General features: G+C 40.5%; 1 protein-coding gene across 2 annotated transcripts in view; it reads right to left on the minus strand.

Moving 5' to 3' along the window:
• The window catches only part of LPIN2 (lipin 2), an 88,075-nt gene that overhangs the window by 30,061 nt on the left and 35,078 nt on the right, over positions 1-22,936 (minus strand). For both annotated transcript variants that reach the window (XM_066353521.1, XM_066353519.1), the window contains exons 2-3: positions 12,572-12,772; positions 3,079-3,174 (exon numbers count right to left, since the gene is read on the minus strand). In XM_066353521.1, the coding sequence (XP_066209618.1) occupies positions 3,079-3,174; positions 12,572-12,763 (288 nt within the window). In that variant the 5' untranslated portion in view covers positions 12,764-12,772. The remainder of the gene's footprint in view (positions 1-3,078; positions 3,175-12,571; positions 12,773-22,936) is intronic.

Consider the following 22,936-nt stretch of genomic DNA (forward strand, 5'->3'; position numbering starts at 1 on the left):
CAGAAAGCAGGGATCAGGAACACCCCTTCAGACAAAAGGCAACAGGACAAGTGAAGTGAGGGACTATTGTAAAATTTATAATTAATGCTTGTGCTTGTCAAATTAATTGAGGGTGGAGGAAGGCAATTATAACAGAAACAATAAACTGTAACAAATAAAATTAGTGGGGTATTTTTTAATATTTATTTTATTTTTTAGCATATGCGTGCAAGGCAAGCAGAGAGAAAGAGAGAGAGAGAGAGCTATGATAAGCATCAATAGTTGTAGTGTTCATTGATTGCTTCTCATAGGTGCTTTGACCGGGGGTGGAGGGGGGGTGGGGAGGGGCTCAAGCAGAGCCTATGACCCCTTGCTCAAGCCAGTGACACTGCGCTCAAGCTGGTGACCTCGAGCCTTCGAACCTGGGAACTCAGTGTCTTAGGTTGATGCTCTATCCACTGCACCATCACTGGTCACGCTAAAATTAGTGGGTTTTAAAATCATTAAGTATTTAAAATAACCTTTTAGAAATTCAAAAAAATTAAACTTGTATTTTAATACTAAATAAATGATTAAGTTTGGTGTTAGGAAATTAACTTTTTAATCATTTCCTTCATATCATGGGGGGAATGGATGGAAGGTAAGAGTGTTATAAATTAACCTCAGATAATCTAGAACACTCGAGGTTTTACGTAACAGTCCTGAAAATAAGTAGGTTTCCAAAACTGATTTAATTTTTAATTTTTATTTATTGATTTTAGATAGAAGAAGGGGAAAAGGGAGGGAGGAGAAGGGAGGGGAAGGGGCGAGAGGAAGTGAGAGAGAGGGAGGAAGGGGAGGAGAGGGAGGGAGGGAGGGAAAAGTTGATTTGTTGTTCCATGTATTTATGCATTGATTGGTGGATTCTTGTATATGCCCTAATCGGGGATCAAACCCGCAACCTTGGTGTACTGGAACAATGCTCTAGCCAATTGAGCTACCTGGTTTGTAATTGTTTTAAATTAAGCTTTTGAATTTGGCTTTGGTAAACATATTACCCCAAAGCCAAAGTTTTGTTTACGCACGCAAAATGTGTGTTCACCAGCAACAGATACTTAGAGAGAAACTGTGATGATAGAAAATTACTCTGCAAGCCTGTAAAGCACAGGGTTCACAAACCATGGTCTCTGATATCCAGGGCCTTTGAATTTAACAGTCTTTGTTATAAATAAAGTTTACTTGTACTTCCTTAAAAGCTGTTTTGTCACTGGCAATATTTCCAAATCTATTATAGCACCATTTGTAGCGAGAGTAGGGAATGGCAATAACCGGAATGTTTATCAGCGCAAGAAGGGTTAAACTAGTGCTGATGTATCCATACCATGGAATATGGTGTAGCTATTAAAAGGACAGAGATTTAGAACAACTGATTTAAAAGAAATGCTGATGATAAAATGATAAAAGTTTGAGAGAAATAAAAAAAGAATAAATGGAAGCTAGATGGCTTTTGGTAATGTTTATCCTTCTTTAAATCATGAATTCCTATGTTTTATTCATAGCATGATATATACAGTAGTAATTTCAATGTTGTTGGATAATTTTTTTAATTTTAAAGAGAAACACATTATACTGAAAAAAATCTGGCAAATTTGGTTATACACGGAATAGGAAGAAAGGCTGGAAAGTTTAACACTCTCCAAGTTAACCTTGCTAAAGCATAGTTTTAAATGAAATCATCAGCACAGACCATGAGAACTAGGTAACAAACTATCAATAAACCAGTCCTTTCACTTGTTGACTTACAGAAAGCCTAACCAGTGTTATGAATTACATGTGATTTTAAGTAAAACATCAAAATATATTTTATTCCTGTAATAACTCATTGATTTCTTCATTCTGACTTTGCTTGTCTTTGATGAAAATAAATTTTACTTAGGCCAAGTAAATGAAAACAAAATAAAAGCAGTTAAGGTACAAGGAAAACATGGTCTAGTGAGGGTCCCTTCCATAATCATCTTGTGTTGATGTTGCTTTACATACTGGTACCTAAAGCACCTAATTTCTCTCAATTTAAAAAAATGATCATCTCATTCTGTTACTGTTTATTTGTTGGTAATATTTTTCATTAATTTATGACATCAAACTGGCAGTTAGTCTTCAAAACTCAAAACGTAATCCCGTATCCTTAATAACCTGAAGCTAATCATTTTTGCTGAGATTTTATTCTTTATGGTAAAAGATATAATGATGCCTTCTAAGAATTTTTAAAAAAGATCCACATTAAATCCATCAAGAATAGTTTACCACCATTCAAATCAGTAGACACAGAGGATGAAAGGAAGAGAAGAGGAGAGAAGAGGTGGGAAGGGGAAGATAGGGGGAAAGGGAAGGGGTAAGAGAGAAGGAAAGAGGGAAGAGAAAAGAGGAGGAAGAAGGGGAGGGAGGAGGGAAGGGAAGAGGGAAGGGAAAAGGGGAGGGTAAGGAAAGAGAAGGGGAGAGGAGGGAAGGGTATGGGGAGGGAGTGGACAGGGGAGGGGTGGGAAGGGAAAGGAAGAGGGGAGAGGGAAGAAGGAAGAGGGGGAGGGGAGGGGAAAGGGGGATGTGTGTTGGTAACAACAAATTGTGCTCTCTTGCTTTAAAGAAGCCAAACATGCAATAATCGTTTATAAAAGGGTATAGGCCAATTAATTTAAATCCCTTGAGACCATAATGAACCACTTTGCCATGACTAAGTTTAGAGATGCAATGTCCTACATTAAAATGGTAAGCTTGTTTTCTAAGTTTAAAGATCACATGTGTATGAACATACACAGCCTGAAGAGAGACGCTTTGATTACTTAGGCAGAATTCAAACGTATTCAAGTCAAGGTGTAAACTCCAACACTAAATAAGAAAACTCACTAACGTCAGAGAAAAAGATATGCCTTTCCTTACAAAGCTCCTTTCTTACCCCTCCAGCTTCTTTCTGACAGCTCAGTGCTTCCACCTAAAACTAAAGCTTGCTGAACTAGCAACAGTCAGCTCTACAACTGACCATGAAAACTGAGTTTCTCTGTTTGGAGATACATACCACAGGCCTGAAAACATTGTATAAAGTGGACATAACCCATTAGGACTTACATATTCCTCTTCAGTCTCCTCCACAAAGAAAGCTTCTCCATTGTCACCCAATTTCATATGAAGATCCACTGCATCACCGTTGATTTCTATATCAATCTAAGAGGAGAAACAAAGTGCGAATCAACATTGAGTCCTTCATTCAAGCTAAACTAAGCCTTAATTCTGGGTTCAAGCCAAAGTGAGTATTGAAGTTCCTAGAGTGATGACCGCAGAGAAACACTGCTACCTGCCCTGGGGGTGAGGCGGGGACAGCATGGTAATCAGGGATCGAAAGGAAATACCTGATCATCTATTTTAACAATAAACATTTTAAATTATTTCATTCCCAAATGTCATAAAACAGGGAACACATCATTGTCAACAAACATTTGAGCACTTTCAGAGTTGTAACACAAATAGGTCTCACCTTGCGTGGTTCGATAAACACAAATTTCAGTTACCACGGTATGTTAACTGGGAGTGACTGCAAAGTTCAAAGTTCACTGCGGCTCTCTGTCCACAGATCACTACATACATACGCCCATCATGATCAACAGCCCTTCTTGTCACTTTTTCAAAATCTGTCGGTGACTGGTCCCCGCACTGCTACTGTTACTCATTTCAGACAGCAAAGCATATACCGTGTATTTCGCTCCATAAGACACACTTTCCCCCCCAAAAGTGGAGGGGAAAATGCCCGTGCCTCTTATGGAGCGAAAGATACAGTAGCTGCGTTGCCTCCTTGTGTTTCCCAGTGAATCTGGCCAACATCAAAGTGCAGTATAGATACAAATTAATAGTATTGAAAGTAAAACTCAAATGGAACATTAAAACAGTTACAGAAAAAACAGCCAATGGTGGGAATGGCGATCCTGCTGCTCTTCAAGACTCAAGATGTGCAGCCCAAGGAACTTGGTGAGGGGAGCTTATCCAGAGAGGAAAGGACAGTGGCTGTGACGAAAAGAATAAAGGTGGTCTAGAGCCAAGTGACACAGGCAAAGAATTTCATGTTAAAGGAACTCTCGGAGATACTTCATGACATTGGAAGTTCAACGGATGAAAAGTTGGAAGCTGACAGAAACTTACAAAGTAGGACAATTTGTCAAAACAAAGAAAAGATGCTTGGTTCCATATCACATTTTCATCAAGAAGGCAAGCACTAATAAAATTACGTGTTAAGTTTTACAAAGAAATAATTCTTAAACTCTTAATGTTTCTAATGTTTTAAATTGCAGTGCACTAAATACAATTGTACTGTTTTTCATTTTCCTAAACATTTATAACTATCAGTAATTTTTAAAGTTGTGACACACATTTGTAAAGGTCATGGAAAAATTCTAATTTTTCTCAGATGATAAAAGTTTTGCTTAGCACAGTTTCAGTTTTTACAGATCTGAACTACCATGCAAAGTGAGGACTGTCCATATATAATATTTACTATTATTATCACTTTAAAATAATGTAGTTGTTTACCCCCAGGCAGTGAATAAATTATTTTAAGTACCATATAATAATAAATGAATACCAACTTTTGAAACTTAATGAATAATCTTGTAAAATCCAGTTTCAAATTGTTAAGGGAATATAAAGTTAAAAATGCAGGACAGAAGTACGGAAAATAATATAACAACTAAGAAATACTAAAACAAGAATAAACTGTTTCACATACAACTGTAACCCTTCTTTTGCCCCACCTTGTATATTAAAGCAAATATACAAATATAAATAGACTAGACCATAATCTAAGTGTCCTTAGCTCTGCAGGGATTTTTCCCAGTGAGGACCAATTATCCTTTCTGACAGAGACTGAATGCTGGCTCATGTTCAGTTACTGAGGGCAGCGACACCTTCCCATTATATTTACAGTAAAGAAACCTAGTAGACACCATTAAAGAAGTGATCAAAGGTACCATCTCAGGAAACATGATGGCCTCCTGAGGTGATGCACTGAGGAGGGCACGCCATCACTGTGTTATTCCAGCCAAACTGAGCAAATAGCAGATAGCTTCAAACTGAGGAACAGTCTACAAAAACAAGTGCTGTGTAATCTTAAAAAGCGATGCGGGAAGATCCTGGATAGAATTCCGGAACAGAAAGAGGACAACAGTGGAAAACTGGTGAAATCTAAATAAGGTCTTTTTAATAATATTACACCAAGGTTAACTTCCTGGTGCTGAGAATTGTACTATGGTCATGTAAAAGGTTAACATTCGGGAAAAGACTGGGTAAAGAATATATGGAAACTTTTAAACTATATACATCTGCAACTTGTCTGTAGATCTAAAATTAACAAGCTAAAACACACTCACAAAAATTAGGGGATCAGGGAACGTGCAGACACTCCAGTACTTCCAGCCTTTTGTATAGTGCATTTTCACCAGTGAAATAAAAGTTGGTTTTGCATCTCATTTGCATAACTGAACAACTTTCTTCGACCTGTTTGCTTTTCTGGTGTTCTTCTTTAATAAAAAAAATATCAAATGCTTCTTTTTTTATTGATTCATATTCATTTTGAAATATCCCCTAATTTTTGTGAGCAGTATGTATGTCAGTGTCATAAAAAGAAACAAAGAGTGAGGAAGTATCAAAGACTGGCGGAGACTAGAAAGACAGGACAACTAAGTTTCTATAACTCAGTTGTGGAGCTTGTTTCATGGGTGCATACATATGTTAAAATACCATATTGTATCCTTTAAGTATGTGCAGTTTATTGTGCGTTAATTATAGAAAAGAATAAATAAGAAAATAGAAAAAGAGGCAACTAAGATTTAAATATCAAATAACAAGTAAAAAAAGCTACATATGTAATTTAAGAAATGTTAATGAAGTCACTATTTTATATAATAACTCATTTGTCTTTTCCTTTTTAAAAAGAAAGGCTGCATAAAATAGTTTCTTTATGATAAACAACCTTAACTCATTTTCCAGCTAGCTTTCTTCATGTTTTATATTATTGTGAACACTTACTGCTAAAAAATCTGGGCATGACCTAAAACCTAACACTTCTGAGACAAAGTACTGTTGGGCTAAGAAAAAAAAAACATTCACAGGTAAATTTAAATTTTTTTATAATAAACTGGTTGAACTCCCATTAGCATCTAGAGTTATCTAAAGCAGTTGTAATAATAATAGCAGTTCCTTTCATAATCCTAGGAAGACTGTTTTCTAACTTTAAAAGTTATGTAAAAATGCCTGACCAGGCGGTGGTGCAGTGGATGGAGCATTGGACTAGGATGTAAAGGACCCAGGTTCGAGACCCCGAGGTCGCCAGCTTGAGTGTGGGCTCATCTGGTTTGAGCAGGGCTCACCAGCTTGAGCCCAAGGTCGCTGGCTCAAGCAAGGGGTCACTTGGTCTGTTGTAGCCCCCCCCCCCCCCCCCGTCAAGGCACATACGAGAAATCAATCAATGAACAACTAAGGAACCGCAACGAAGAATTGATGTTTCTCATCTCTCTCCCTTCCTGTCTGTCTGTCCCTATCTGTCCCTCTCTCTGACTCTATCTCTGCCACAAAAATAAATAAATAAATAAATAAATAAATAAATAAAAGTTATATAAAAACTGAGAAGGTCGCCTGACTGGTGGTGGTGCAGCAGATAAAGCGTCAACCTGGGATGTTGAGGTTCCAGGTCTGAAGCCTCCAGGTTGCCAGTTTGAGTGCAGGCTCACCAGCTTGAGTGTGGGATCACTGATGCGAACCCATGGTCGCTGGCTTGAGCCCTAGCTCACTGGCTCAGCTTGATACGAGAAGCAATCAATGAACAACTAAAGTACCACAACTACAAGTTGATACTTCTCATCTCCCTTCCTATTGTTTCTCTCTTGCTAAAAAAAAAAAAAAAAAAATTAAATTAAAAACATTAAAAAAAAACCTGAAAAGATAAAAAATATGTTTTTTCTAAACTATAGGGAAAAATGGTATTTCCTCCACAATATCAAATTTTAAGTTTCTCAAGATAACTTAAATAGAATATTTGAATTTATTCAACTAGAAGTTGAATGTATAAAATAATCATTTAATTTGTATAAATTAAGTTAAACAATGTAAATAAAATATTTAAAATTATTTTATCTTTAATAAAAAGTATAACAGGCCCTGGCTGGTTGGCTCAGTGGTAGAGTGTCAGCACAGTGTGCGGAAGTCCTAGGTTTGATTCCCAGTCAGGTCACACAGGAGAAGCAAACATCTGCTTCTCCATCCCCCTTCCCCTCCCTCCCTCCTGTCCTACCCCCTTCTCTCCCTCTCCCTCTCTCTCTGACAGCCATGGAGTCTCTTGCAGCCATGGCTCAGTTGGAGCACGTTGGCCCTGGGAGCTGAGGATGGCTCCATAGCCTCACCTCAGGTGCTAAACTAGCTCAGTTGCTGAGCAATGGAGCAACAGCCCCAGCTGGGCCGAGCATTGCCCCATAAGGGGCTAGCCAGGTGGATCTTGGTCAGGGTGCATGTGAGAATCTGTCTCTCTGCCTCCCTGCTTCTCACTTAAGAAAAATAAATAAAAATAAATAAAAAACACATAACAGATTAAAATTGATACCATCCTTTAAAATTTTCATCTTTGAAAGATTATCTATTTACCCAATTCAGCTGAGAAAAAATACTTCCTTAGGATGCAAACTCAACTGTTTTTTTTAATATATATCTTTAAAAATTTATTACAAAGTGATACATGCAATTTATAAAAATTTAAATATTCCATAAATATTTAATGTAGAATGTGAAAAATCTCATGATTCCCCCCCCAACTCAACTGTTTTTAAACCACCTTAGAAAAATTAACCCTCTCCTTTATAACCTTACTTTTAGGGAACAAGTATGAAATTGCTGAATATAACTACTTATGTCAGTCTCTCGATTTGACTTGAAATGGAGTTTGGTTCTTTTCAAAAATTGAATCTCTAACATTGCATTGTGCCAAAACTGAGGACACTTTAAAAGAGTATGCCATAAGCTCTTTCGGCGACAAAGAAAAACTATTAATAATACTTTGAGAGATGGCACCAAGTAGGAATAAATGCTTTCTCAAGGTTATTATTTTAAAAAGGACACACATTTTGATGTAGTACTTCTAATAAACTGGTTGCTAAAACAGCATTTATTTCTGTATGTTCACACCCCCTACACTGTGGCTTAATCTTACTCAACATATACAGACCTGATTCACTTTTCGGAAATACTGGCTGTAGCAGACACTTGTTTCAGACATCTATTTTTGTTGTGGCTTCAGAGAATGGGGGTAGGGCTGTTGTTCAAGCCAGGCCAATTGATATATTCCACCCCCGCTGTTGTGACTGGTCCCCAAGATATATGTGACCCAAGTCTGACGGAGACTAGACACGGACACTTCTATAGGAAGGGAAGGCACTCTTTCCACTTGGGTTGATGAGTTAATGGGAAGTAAGCCTGGAGGTGGCCATCTTGTATTCTATATACACAGAGGGAAGCAGGGCTAAGAGGTGGAGGGAGGGCGAGTTCTGAGAATACCTCCAGAGACTCTAAATAGAGCCCTTAGTAATTCTAACGCCTCTGGACTTGAGGTATGCAAGCCAATTAATTTACATTTTGCTTAAGCTAGTATGAAGTGGATTTTTGTCATCCACAATGGAAACTGGCTTTTCTAACACACTACGTTATTTAACTTTGATAAGTAATCAAATAATCAGTTTTGTGTTAAAAAAAAATACAATTTAAAAATAATCAAGTGCAGGTTTACCTTCTGAAATTAAACTCCTTTCAAAAAAATTTAGTGATCAATTTTAGAGAGAGAGGAAAGGAGAGAAAGGGAGAGAGGCATTGATTTGTTGTTCCACTTATTTATGCATTCACTGGTTGACTCTAGTATATGTCCTGGCAGGGTATTGAACCTGTAACCTTGGTGTACTGGGACAATGCTGTAACCAGCTGAGCTACCTAGCCAGAGTTATGAGACATACTATGAGTACTGGTGTTCTATCAAACAAGAACATACCAATGGCAATGGGAAAATTATTATACTGCATCTAACCAAAAGTTTTAAGGTGTTTATGATTTCAAGTTCACTTCACAGGTGGTGGGTACCATACTGAAAACTAAGTCTTAGTTTAAAATCAATGAATTGGGCCCTGGCCAGTTGGCTTAGCATGTAGAGCATCAGCCCAGTGTGTGAAAGTCCTGGGTTCAATTCCCGGCCAGGGCATACAGGAGAAGCGCCCATCTGCTTCTCTAACCTTCCCCGTCTCATTTCTCTCTGTTTCTCTCTTCCCCTCCCGCAGCCAAGGCTCCAATGGAGCAAAGGTCCAGATGGGCAGAGCATCGTCCCCTAGTGGGCATGTTGGGTGGATCCCAGTCGGGCACATGCAGGACTCTGTCTCTCTGCCTCCTCACTTCTCACTTCAGAAAAAAATCAGTGAATTGCTTTCCCTAATCCAAACTGACCAAAAATAAGAGAAATAGTAATCCAATTGCTAGGCAATCTCAAGGCAGACATGCTTTTCTTATAGGAAAGTTGTGTTTTGGTCAAATAACCAAATTTCCTCCCAAATATATCTTTTGAGTTTTGAGGATATGAAGAGAAAAAATGGAAAGAAGGAATTTCTCTTGTCCTGTGCCTCATAAATAGCTTCCTATTAAAAGTCAAAGGTTTGGCCCTGGCTGGTTGGCTCAGCAGCAGAGTGTCTGCCTGGCATGTGGAAGTCCTGGGTTCGATTCCCGGCCAGGGCACACAGGAGAAGCGCCCATCTGCTTCTCCACCCCTCCCCCCTCCTTCCTCTCTGTCTCTCTCTCTTCCCCTCCCGCAGCCAAGGCTCCACTGGAGCAAAGTTGGCCCGGGCACTGAGGAGGGCGCCATGGGCTCTGCCTCAGGCACTAGAATGACTCCGATTGCAGAGGAGCACCGCCCCAGAGGGGCTGAGCATTGCCCCCTGGTGGGCATGCGGGAGTCTGTCTGCCACACCCCTCCTCCCCCGCACTGCTTCTCACTTGGGGGGGGGCGGAGTCTGACCAGGTGGTGGTGTAGTGGATAGAGCATTGACCTGGGACTCTGAGGACCCAATTTCAAAACCCTGAGGTCACTGGCTTGAGCGTGGGATCACAGACATGACCCCATAGTTGCTGGCTTGAGCTTAAAGGTTGCTGGCTTGAAGCTCAAGGTCACTGGCTCAGCTGGAGCCCCCTTGGTCAAGGCACACAAGAGAAAGCAACTAAAGTGCTGCAACTAGTTGATGCTTCTCATCTCTCTCCCTCTCGCTAAAAAAAAAGTCAAGTGTTTGACAATATATTTAACACAATGATTTGTGTAACCTTGTAGAAAAACTATATTCCTTCTTAATTAGAGGCATGCAGCATGCAGAAGGAGGTATCTTATCTGTCCAGGCACCATTTGCTGATGCACAAATGCTTATACACATCAGTTCCATTTTGAAAGGGCGGAAGACCTACCCAATCTGATCAAAAACCCAGATCATAGCAAAAATAAATAAAGAATGCCTTATATGCTATTTTACAAACAGATCTTTGCACAACTAACGGCAAGTTTCAGTGTATAGACAGTTTGCTGCTGATTCTCCCAAAGCAGATACAGTTTGAAAGAATTGCAGCTTAGTAGTACCAGAAAGAAAGAAAAATTCCATAAGTTAGCTGTGGCTAAACACTGTTTTATAAGAGAAAGTTTCAAAGTCACTAAGTAAATCACAACTGCTTTTGGTTTCCAAAGGGTGACTGTGAACAGAGGCCAGATCATACACACCCTGCCCTCTTGAAATGTGGCTTTCCAATGGAACACTTATTTTATTTTATTTTTTTGTTAACACCTAGAAAAATGAGAATTTTTTGAGCAGGAAGAATTATTTTTTTGTCTTTTTCTGAAGTGAGGAGTGAGGAGGCAGAGAGACAGACTCCCACATGCACCCAACTGGGATCCGCCCGGCATGCCCACCAGGGGGTGATGATTGGTCTATCTGGGGTGTTGTTCTGTTGCAACTGGAGCCATACTAGGCAGAGGCCACAGAGCCATCCTCAGCGCCCCGGGTGAACTTTGCTCCAGTGGAGCCTTGGCTGCGGGAGGGGAAGAGAGAGACAGAGAGGAAGGAGAGGGGGAGGGGTGGAGAAGCAGATGGGCGCTTCTCCTGTGTGCCCTGGCCGGGAATTGAACCTGCGACTCCTGCACGCCAGGCCGATGCTCTACCACTGAGCCAACCGGCCAGAGGGGTGAATATTATTTTATGAAACCCATAAATCTTATTTTACACTTACTTTCAAAATAACCTACATTAATTAAAATGGAGGAAATTTACTATTTTAAAGAAAAATATCAGCTATGTGAAACAGTCCCAATCTAAAAGTAGATCTGTTTCGGGAAATGGTGTGGGTCTCTCACAGTGCTTTTAAGTCCTGGCAAAAACTCCCTAGATTATTTAGGTGGATATCAAGGGCCAAAAGTAGAAAATATATAGAAAGGTAAATATAATGTACCTGCAAAGTGTTACTACCAGCTTAATTTTCTGACTAGATTGACATCAGATGTATTAGCAGACCTTTCAGTTGCTCCATCACCTGAAGGTAAGAGAATGTAAGAGGAAGAAAAGCTAACACAAATACCTTCTTTTTATTTATTTATTTATTTATTTTCTGAAGCTGGAAATGGGGAGAGACAGTCAGACAGACTTCCGCATGCGCCCGACCGGGATCCACCCGGCACGCCTGCCAGGGGCGACGCTCTGCCCACCAGGGGGCGATGCTCTGCCCCTCCGGGGCGTCGCTCTGCCAAGACCAGAGCCACTCTAGTGCCTGGGGCAGAGGCCAAGGAGCCATCCCCAGCGCCCGGGCCATCTTTGCTCCAATGGAGCCTTGGCTGCGGGAGGGGAAGAGAGAGACAGAGAGGAAGGGGGGGGGGTGAAGAAGCAAATGGGCGCTTCTCCTATGTGCCCTGGCCGGGAATCGAACCCGGGTCCCCCGCACGCCAGGCCGACACTCTACCGCTGAGCCTACCGGCCAGAGCCTAAATACCTTCTTTTTAAATGAATCTTTCCTAAAGTAAGTCAACCAGACTACGGCCTGTGGGATTTGTATTTCAGTCAAATTTGGACACAAATCCTGATATTAACAAAATTCAGATTATAAATAAGATTTTACAGCTCTGTCAAAACAAATAAATTTGGCATTAATTGTCTAAACAATTGTAACATATTTTTGATTATGTCAGTCTGTTCCATTCAGAATTGTTGTAAAGGCATTGCCCTAAATATTCTGAAGTGCTAAGATAAAGGGACTTTTCTAAATACACCTTATACTCTTGTTTATAACTACAGTTTCTCTGTTTTGGTCTTCTGAGTGACAACACTTAAGATGATCAAAACGGTTTTCAGTATAAACAATATAAGATTTTCCCTGGAGAGACCTCCTGTATTTAGTAGGGTTTTTTGAATTTAGAAGCAGCTTCAAAATGTAATCGAGGTTGACTTCTCACACCGCTGTATTTCACAACATACAGATGTAAAATAAAAGGCCCGGAGAGCTCAAAGTCGCTGAGCCCTGCACTCACCACTTTTTCTTTGGATCTCAGGACTCCCAGCTTCCCAAAGCGAACGTGGAAAGGCGAACACTGATAGGTGCCATCCTGCTGCCGCACCACAATGACATCGATACACCCAGACAAGGTGGCTTGGTTAATACCCTTGTAGAGCTCCTTCACAGTGACAATCACCTGCCCAGCCAACTGTCCCACATAATTCATGGTTTGAGACTACAAAAGAAAAGGAAAAAAATTAGATGCAGTATTATCACTAAATTTGTGGACCTAATGACAAAGAAAAAACTAAAATGACTTGAAATTAATTGCTCATCTGTACACCAGATTATTTACTATTAGTAGCCGTGATGATTTTGAACCCCATTAGTCCCATGCTGCCACTGTTTCTACACATTTCCACACATGGACAATCCAGACTGTTCTGTGTATTGGGGGCATGTGTAAGTTCCCTTTCCTTTCCCATCTGCAAGGATAATGCCAGATGCCATTAGAGATTTTTCAGCAAGGTCAAGAACATGCACAGAACCACCAAAGAACCCAGACCACCACCACTGCCCTTCTGCCCAACACTCTTGGGTACTCGTGGCTCTTGTCTCCACTCTGGCCACAGCAGACAAGCAGTCTTTCGAAAATGACTGAAGAGCATCCCCAGGAGAAACCTGCTGAAAGCTGAGTAAGTTAAGAGCCTCATTTTCTATGGGACTATTAGAATATTATGGTTGGTGTAGATGCATTAAATAAACTCTAGTAGGCTAGACTGGGTCTAACCTAATTTATAACATTACTTCCAGGGAAAAATCCCTTCAATGCTACAGCACAACTCACTGGAACACACATTCATGTTACACAAAGTTCAAAGCCAAAACAGGGTTTAATCTTGTTCTTCAACTACAATTCACTATTCAAACCAGGATCCCCAGGCTGTAAAGAATTCTCCAGAAAGGGCCAAAGAAGGGGTGCATGTACCTGATAAGGTCTAGAAAGCAAAAGCTTTATGTCTGTGCCCCATGCCTGCAGTCGATGCAGCTGGGGCCGGCCTTACCTGACTGCAGAACGGAGAGCACACAATACACTCTGCTGTGAGGGCAGGTGGCGAAGTCTCCCTGGCACCCTGCTCAACTTTTCCACTAATCAGGAAAAAAATAACCCCATCTAGTCCTAAGACTGTCAAATTTCATTGCCAATTATCGAATGTAACATTTCATTCGTTAGACACTGACACCCTTCTCTTGGGGAGGAGAGGGTCTGCAGACCAAACAGAGAGCTTTCCGCAGCTCTGGCTAACACAGAGGCTGACTTGCACTGAACCAGGGACCTGAGAGATTCTAGTGCAGGATTTCATCATCAGCACAGCTGTCTCGCTAAACCTGGCTTCTGAGGCACCTAGAGCTCAAAGTTACATGCTCGGGGAAGTCTCCAGATCACTATCTATGTTGTCAGGTAAGTCCAAAGCTGAACTGGGAGAAAGGATGCCAACCCTTGCGAACACGTAGGGGCCTGCCAGGGCACCTGCCACGGAGAAACTCACCCCTCTCCCTCAAGGTGAGCAAGTGCCCGCTGGCAGTGTCTAGATGACTGTTCTCTGCTCCCGTACACAGATGACTGTGTAATCAAGGCCCATCAGTTTTACACCATGAAGCACAGTAACGGTTCTTTTACCCTGGAAAATTTTTTGAATATTTTAAAGCTAATGCTACCAAGACTCCCAAAATGCACCCACAAAAGGTGCATTTGAATGATGTAAACTTCCTACAGAACTTAATACTAAATAGCCAAATAAAAGGAGGTCCTCTATGTGGTAAATTCTAAAAGAGTTATAAGTGGGTGATGATACTGGTGTTATCATAATTATTTCTTGAATAAATAAAAGAATGATCAAATGATCAATAAATAAGACTAAAAATATGTGTGGGGAGAAAATGGTGTTTCATCAGAATATTCATATTACAACTCATTATATATTTTAAACTTAATCTTTTAATTTTGAGGTAATTGCAGATTTTCATGCATGTAGTTGTAAGAAATAATACAAAATGATCCCATGTACTCTTTACCAGTTTCCCCCAATGGTAACATCTCGCAAAATTCTTCTGCAGTATCATAATGGAGATATCAGCATTGATTCAGTTAAGAGACTGAACATTTCTATCATCACAAAGATCTATCCCACTGGCCTTTATCGCCACACACACCTACTTCCCTCTCCTCCTCATGTCCTCCTTAATCTCTGTCAACCATAAATCTATTCTTCATTTCTGTGATTTTTGTCATTTTTAAGTTATATATGCCTGACTGGTGGTGGTGCAGAGGATAGAGCATTAACCTGGGACGCTAAGGTCCCACGTTCAAACCCCCAAGGTTGCTGGCTTGAGTATGGGATCACTGAAATGATCACATGGTTGCTGGCCTGAGCCCAAGATTGCTAGCTTGGGCAAGGGGTCACTGGCTCATCTTGAGCCCTCCTGGTTAGGGCACACATAAGAAACAATCAACGAACAACTAAAGTGACTCAACTACGAGTTGATGCTTCTCATCTCTCTCCCTTCCTGTCTTTTGTGTCTGTCTGTCTGTCTGTCTTTCGTATGGGGAGGGGGGAGGTTATATACTGTATTTTTCGCTCCATAAGACACACCTAGGGTTTTAAGGAGGAAAATAAGAAAAAAACTATTCTGAACCAAATGATGTGTTAAAATATTTAATGAAATACCGTATTTTTTGCTCCAGAAGATGCACAGGCATTTTCCTGTCCACTTTTGGGGGTAAAAAAGTGCATCTTATGGAGCAAAAAATACGGTAAATGGAATCAGAGTGTATATGACCTTTTGAGATTGCTTTTCTTCCACCCACATTTTTATGGAGAGTCAGCCAGGTTGGCATGTATGAGGTTTGTTCCTTTTTATTGTAAAGTAGTATTCCATGGTATGGATGTACTACATTTTATTTAACCTGTGAAGGAACAGTTAAGCTTTTTGTTTTTGGCTGTTAACAAAGAAAACTGCTATAAGCATTCCTGTATAGGTTTCTAATAAAAATTTTTTTTCAGTTAACTGAGGTAAACACCCAGGAACATGGCTGCTGGACTGAATGGGAACTGCGTGTTTCATTTTTCAAGACCCTGCCTCCAGAGCTGCTGTACCATTTTATATTCATACCAGCAAGGTCTGAGAGGTGCAGTTTCTCCACCTTCTTGGCCAGCATTTGGCATTGTTACTGTTTTTTATTTTAGCCATGATGACAGGTGTGCAAAGATATTGTTTTTTAATTTGCATGTCTCTAATGGCTAATGATGTGAAACATCTTTTCAGGTGATGTGCCACATAAATATCTCATTAAATTTTGTTTCATAAAAGTACAACTAATTTAGAGGACAAGAGAACATCTTGTTTGTGACTTCTGGAGTCACAGTGTACAATTTTTATGTGTTAAGATTATCTCTGAAAACAGAAGTGAAATAAAATTTTGTCTTGTGTAGTTTTTTCACTCTTGTACTACAAGTATTTTTCGGCAACCTAAAACAGCCACCGGAATTTTCAGTCTGTAATTAATACTCGTTCGCATCATGCTTTTTGCTTTCCCAACACGCACATTAATCAAGCAAACAGCACCCATGTAGTCAAACCTTGTATTATTGCCTGACTGACGGTGGCAATTTTGAAATGAGTTTTGTTACAAATTTAAAAAATAACATATCTAATTAAATAGACCTTTTCTTAAAAGAAACTGAAAATGGTAACTTTTATGCATCTACATTCAGCCATAAGCAAGTCTTATAAGCTAAATGTACAATAAGCTTATTTTCAACTAGAGCATAGAATCCGTAATTAAGTGTAACTATTGTACATCTATTCAAGATGATTTTAATTACCATGGTTGAAGAATGTGCTGTTATACAAGAAAGTCTATTGTGTAAATGCCAGTTGCTAAATGTAGAAAAATACAGTCTGTCAAATGACTGATTTTCTCTCAGCAGATACAAACAGTTCTGTTTACATTATGAAGGCTGGGAAAACAAAAATAAAGAGAGGTTCACTACACCCTGGGAATGAGGGGCACAATTCTGCTAGGTGGGGCACCCCAACCAGGCTGGGAGAGGGGGCTTCTTCATGGTTCTGTCTGAGGGAAAAGCAGTTGGTCATTGCATGCATGATACCTTAAACAGCTTCCTCTTTAGGTAGAACCAAGCACCGTGAGACTTTATCCCTATATGCCCAGCCCAGCACTAGCCATAATAAAGTCCAGTGAGGACAAAGTCAGGTCTCTGACACCAGCCTGTCCTGGTCATAGACTGGGAGAGTGGGACTCTGTGCAGGGGCAGGAAAGACAGATGATTATGTAACACAGCAAGATACTAGCTTTTGAAATATAACTAAGATGAAAAAAAAATAGCAAAGTAATGTACATTGTAAACTATTCATCATATTTTATAGTGAATGATAAGAAAAAGAGATCAAAGAGAAGAGAAAATAAATTCAAGAACAAAGAGTGACAGAGACCAATGGAGAAGGATGCAGAATGAGACATGAAAATTCAGAGAGAAAGTAAAGACACTACCTAATTAGAAAGCTGACTGACACAAAGATGCCCACACAGACAGAGCACCGTGGAGATATTCACAGAGCAGCACCCTAACCTTCAGGCTTATGAGCACAAAGAAGAACATTAAAGTCCATTTGCTGATTCTTAGAATTGGAAGAATTTATCCAGCACAGTCTTGCAACAAATACCAAAAATGCTTCTGGCACATCTTGAAACATGGTCAAGTTAAAATCATCACAGTAGCAGCAACTACTTTGAGAGCTTACTATGTACTGACTTCTTAAGCTTATACAAGCATTATCAGCTCAGAACCACCTTGTAGGTTAGCATTATTTCTATTTTTAAAGATAATAAAATCGAGGCTTAGAAAGGCTAAGGATTGTTATGGACTGAATGTTTCTTTCCCCAACCCCCAAATTCATATGTTAAAGCCTTAACCCTAGAAATGGGGTCTTCGGGAGGTAATGAAATTTATGTGAGGTCATGAGAACACTGATTCTCCCATGATGGAATCAATGTCTTTACATGGAGAAGACCAAACCAGAATGCACTCTCCCTCCACCCACCAGATGAGCACACATGAGAAGGTAGTTGTCTACAGCCAGGAAGAGGGCTCTCACTGGAAAATGAATCTGCCAGTACATTGATCTTGGACTTCCCAAACTCCAAAACTGTGAGAAATAAATGTCCATTGTATAAACCACACAGTCCATGGTACCATGTCACAGCAGCCTGCGCTAAGACTAGTATCTTCTTTAACAACACATGGTACACTGCTTTTCAGTTTGGGAATACTTCCAGGTGACAGAGACACTCCTTTCACCAAGAAGTTCACAACAGTATCTGACAGTCCTAGTTACTATGTCCACCAGAAATCACAATGACTTACGTACTACCCTCTTCTAAATGACACCACTCCACGCCAGAGTTTATTGTACAACCACAACTAGGTCTCATCTATTCTGGGCTAAGCATTCTTATTCCTTAAAATATCTGAAATGACTATTTACTTTCACTTTAGTAACCAACTAAGAGAACTGTCCATGTCTTTCTTTAAATGAGATATTCAAAGCTAGGCAAAATGGCAGAGATAGACCTGGGAGGCAATTACTAAATTCATTAAACTAAAAAAAAAAAAAAAAAAAATCAGTATGTGGCAATCAACTAAAATAGTTATTGGAAGCCAAATGGCCGTTTGTGCATAAAATTCAATAGACCAAATAGTTCTTCATATAGGAAATTCAATGGTGCCTATAATCAGATTTTTATTATTAAATATTTTAAACATACTTTAGTGCCTGGAATAAATAAGTGGCTTTCAAGATTCAATATTTATCAAAAGCTTGAAGCTTTGCTTAGCAACTTCACCTGAGAACCAGAGAAACTAAAGTAAATTGTCCCGGTATGTAGCAGAGATCTATAACTGAAACGCATCAGTAAATAGGTTCAAATACGGATCTCTCTCCTCAAAAACTGCCCCAAGTTATTTAAAGGTGATATGTTCAATCAAAAATAATGTTTGTGAAAGAAAAGAGTAACTATAAAGATACAGGTAGCTATTAAAATATTACAGTTTTTAAATTGTTATCGATACAAAATAAGTATAGTCTAAACTGCTCCTTTATACATATCACCAAAATCTGTTTCCTGAGTTTTAAATTTACTTTCATATACATATTCTATACTAGTGTTACTATATGTAGTTAGCGGAACTACTAACAAACCCACCACCACAGTTGTTACATGTCCATGTGTATCAATTGCTGTAATAACTTGAACAGTATCTCATGTAATCTTCACAACTACCCCTAAGTTTGGCATAAGTGTTTCCATTTATGAGTAAACTGAGGTTCAGAAGTGTCCAAGGTCACCACACTAAGTGGTAAGGTTGAAAGATACTTGAATTCAAGTCTGATTCTAGAGCCTATGACCTTCCCTGAATCTCTAAGTGACAGAAATGCTCTAACCATGACAAAACCCGCAGATTCCTTGCTGCAAGTGGAATCTCAGAGAAAAAGCAAAGATGGAATACATAATCAGAAAGCAGACTGACACAGATGTCCATACAGACAGAGCACCACGGAGCTGAAGGATTTCATAGGGATTCCAGCCCTCATTTTCAGGCTCATGCACACAGAGCACAAGAACTCCAGATTTCTTTAGGAACTGGAGTGTTATTTTTACTTAATACTACCCTGGCCACATAAACATGATTAAAGAGTCCAAAGAAGCCAACCCGTCTTCCAAGCCTCTTCCACATACTGCTATGAGAGTTAGCACTGCCTACTAACGCTTCTGCTAACCCAGAGGTTCAATGTTAGGAAGTGAACTTCCTCGGAGACCTCATGTGATCCGGACTTCTGGACAGCTTTTATCTAAGAAATTGCCCTCAACATTCCATCTAACCTGCTTGCAGATATGAGGAAATGTGCTATAAAGCAACAATACTTCTAGATACTTCAGGCACAAACACCAGAACACTCTTACCTCATAACATTCCAGCTTACACCCATGCTACTTGACCAAACTCCTCCAGGCATCCAAGCTTACATTCTGCATTTGAGTAGCACTATTTTTTAAGAACTTTTCTCAAACATATTTCATTTGATCTTCAAAAAGAGAAATTCCGTTATGTAAGGCAGATATTATTCATTTCATTTTATATTTAGACTGAGACAAGATGTTTTACTTCCCACTACTATTCACTAGAATGCAGCTCCGCTGTGACTCAGGGTCCCAACCTTCCTGCTACTGCCCACGCGATGTCTTCAATCGTTGGACTCTCAAGATCAGCTGGTGTCCCTGAGGACAAGAGATCTGAGTCAGGCTGAACTTAAGTCCCTATAGCTCTCCAAGGATTCCAGAGTCCCCTAGAGTAGGGTGTCACTTAGCCTGGCTGAGAACCTGACTTCCTTACAAACGGGTGATGAAAGGAGCAATGGCATGCACAGCAGCACCTGCTGCAAGTCTCTGCTCCGGGAGAGCAGGAGGTGCAAGTCCTCAGAGGTGCCCACATCCTGTGGGGCGAACTCAGGCTAGACATTTTTAAACACTTACCATGCACCCAGCAGACACTTTGGGGATCACAATGACCTAAAAGTGGTTACAGGTTAGGTGGACATATGGAACAGAGAACTATTCAATACAAGTGTTGTCTCTGAGCAAGCAGCAAACAGTGCCACAGACAGCTGATGCTACGCTGAAAACCCCAGCCTTCCTGGAGAAGCCACTCTTGGCCACTTACAGTCAACTAAATGGCTTACTTTGTAACTCTTACTTTTCTCTTTTTCCCATCACAGCAGAATGCAAACTTGTTTAATTTTTCTTATTTTATATCAGCTGCCTTTTAATATTTGCTTTTTAAAATAAGAAACAGAAAATAGTAGCACAAGAAATAGTCCTTGTCCTCAATCAGGAAGACAGTTCCCAATCCCAGGAGCTTCACAAAACAGGTGGTTCATTAAGCTTCACTTGATCTCCTTGGAGCCAAAATCCTTGAGGAAATGCTGACAGCCACACAGCCCCAAACATCCACTCAGGAACGTGGCGGGTCTCTGCCCCACAGCACAGGGTGGCTTTTGCTAGGACCATTTGAGTTCCCCATCTACAGAATCTGTAAAACAAAACCAAAACTCCAAGCAAACTTCATGAATATACCAAGTTCTCCAGACAGCCTTTTTGTCTCAGCAAAGGTCTTTCAATGTAACACCTCTGAAGCTTTAATTCAGAAACAATTATGTAAGATGACTGGGTAAATCGTTCAAGACACACAACAGGAAATTTATAATCCGTCTGTCAAAATGTCCATTATACTGACGTGTTTCTGACAGGACTTTAAGGCAGTCAAACAAAACTGAGCATCTGCCTCATGCCCGGTACCACAGTGAGGCCTCATAATATAAAGATAAACAACATCCCGCCCTCCTTCTCTGAGAGGTCCCTGGGTCTAACAAGAGAAAGGGACATAAAAATTTAACTTACATAATTCCTGTGCTAATGCTAGTCTGGCGACTTCTGAGAGGACTAGAGAAAGAAGAAAAACGCTGCACGGGAGAGGCAAGGGAGGCTTCGGGAAGCAGTGTAAAAGTGTGTGAGAAGTGTCAGGCCCAGCGGGCAGTCCCAGGCGGAGAGAAGAGCACGTGGAAAGTGCATGCTGAGTACGAGGCAAAGGTGAGAGACGATGAAAGGTCTTGGACCCATGCCTCAACTGCATCCCATGGTCAGTGGGCAGTGGCTGTGGTCAGGGAAGTGACACGATGACTTGGGAGTAGGTAGGATGAATTGAAGAGAAGACTATAAGCAGGGACCACATCAGAAGCTCCTATAACCAATTCAAGCAAGAGATGGCACACTGTAAAGGCAGAGGTGCAGAGGGAACTGAGACTCAGCAAGACCCAATGACCAGCCCAGGGCAGATGTAATGAAAAGAAAGCAGTTGGTTAGGATCATGCCACAATTTCTAGACATAGAGCTAGAAATACATCTTGCATATAATTGGGATGCAGTAAATATTGTTAAATGAATGATCAAAGCAACTTAGACATGGAAATAAAAAGGATAGATTTGGTGGGGAACTTTCTTTTTCTTTTTTTTGTATTTTTCTGAAGTTGGAAACGGGGAGGCCATCAGACAGACACCCGCATGCGCCCGACCGGGATCCACCCGGCACGCCCACCAGGGGCGATGCTCTGCCCATCTGGGGCATTGCTCTGCTGCAACCAGAGCCATTCTAGCACCTGAGGCAGAGGCCACAGAGCCATCCCCAGCGCCTGGGCCAACCTTGCTCCAATGGAGCCTCGGCTGCGGGAGGGGAAGAGAGAGACAGAGAGGAAGGAGAGGGGAGGGGTGGAGAAGCAGATGGGCACTTCCCCTGTGTGCCCTGGCCAGGAATCGAACCTGGGACTCCTGCACGCCAGGCCGACACTCTACCACTGAGCCAACTGGCCAGGGCCGGTGGGGAACTTTCTATCAAGAATATTGTTTATTCCATTGGTTCAAAATTTTGTATACATGAAAATCATCCTGGACAGTTTCTAAAATGCAAATTCCCTTGGATCTTTTTAAAAGTTTAATAACTAATAATGAAGATGAGCCATGTTAAAGAAGCACAGCTTCATGTAAAAGCAAGAGATCTCTGATGAAATTTCGTGCCTATTCTTGCTACTTCCAATATCAGTCTGTCATAAAATGGACTACAAGAAGGGGTGAACCTTTTGGTGCTCTCCTGTGTCTTTATTCAGAGAAAATGTGGAGAGGAGTTATAGAAATTCCTTCTGATCTAGCATCTGGACCCAGAAGACTTCTTCCTGAAAGACTAAGATTTTGCCATAATGAGGTATTCTTTGGAGAATTTAGGGTTCTGGTCAATTCCCTGTAAATTGTGATCCAGCTTTCTAATAAGAGCAACTCCATCACCTCCAAGGTTTGCAGGTAGAGCCAGCGATTGTTCTATGTCTAATCAACCTCTTTTTTTTCAGTTAAGTGAAGAAAACTGGGAAGGACCTCTGCAGGTCAGTATTTCTCAGAGCAGGCTTTGGGGCATCTACAATAGAATCAAGTTTAGGCGGTTGAGAATGTAGTTTCCTGGATGTAGAGTCTTGAGGATCTGTTATCCATTGACTCTGACGGACATCCAGATCTGAGGACTACTTCCAGTCTCTATTGCACAAACTCTGACTTCCCGGTCCTCACTAAGCTTGTTGAGAAAACCAAATTGTTAAGGACTGAACTATGTATCCTAGTCTCAAGACATTATCTATTATCTTAACATCTGATCCAAACTTAACAGACTTTGAATTTTATACACTTTACTGAACAAACAGCTGACCTGATCATTTTATA

The sequence above is a fragment of the Saccopteryx leptura genome, chromosome 11 (genome assembly GCF_036850995.1).
Source record: "Saccopteryx leptura isolate mSacLep1 chromosome 11, mSacLep1_pri_phased_curated, whole genome shotgun sequence".
NCBI lineage: Eukaryota > Metazoa > Chordata > Mammalia > Chiroptera > Emballonuridae > Saccopteryx > Saccopteryx leptura.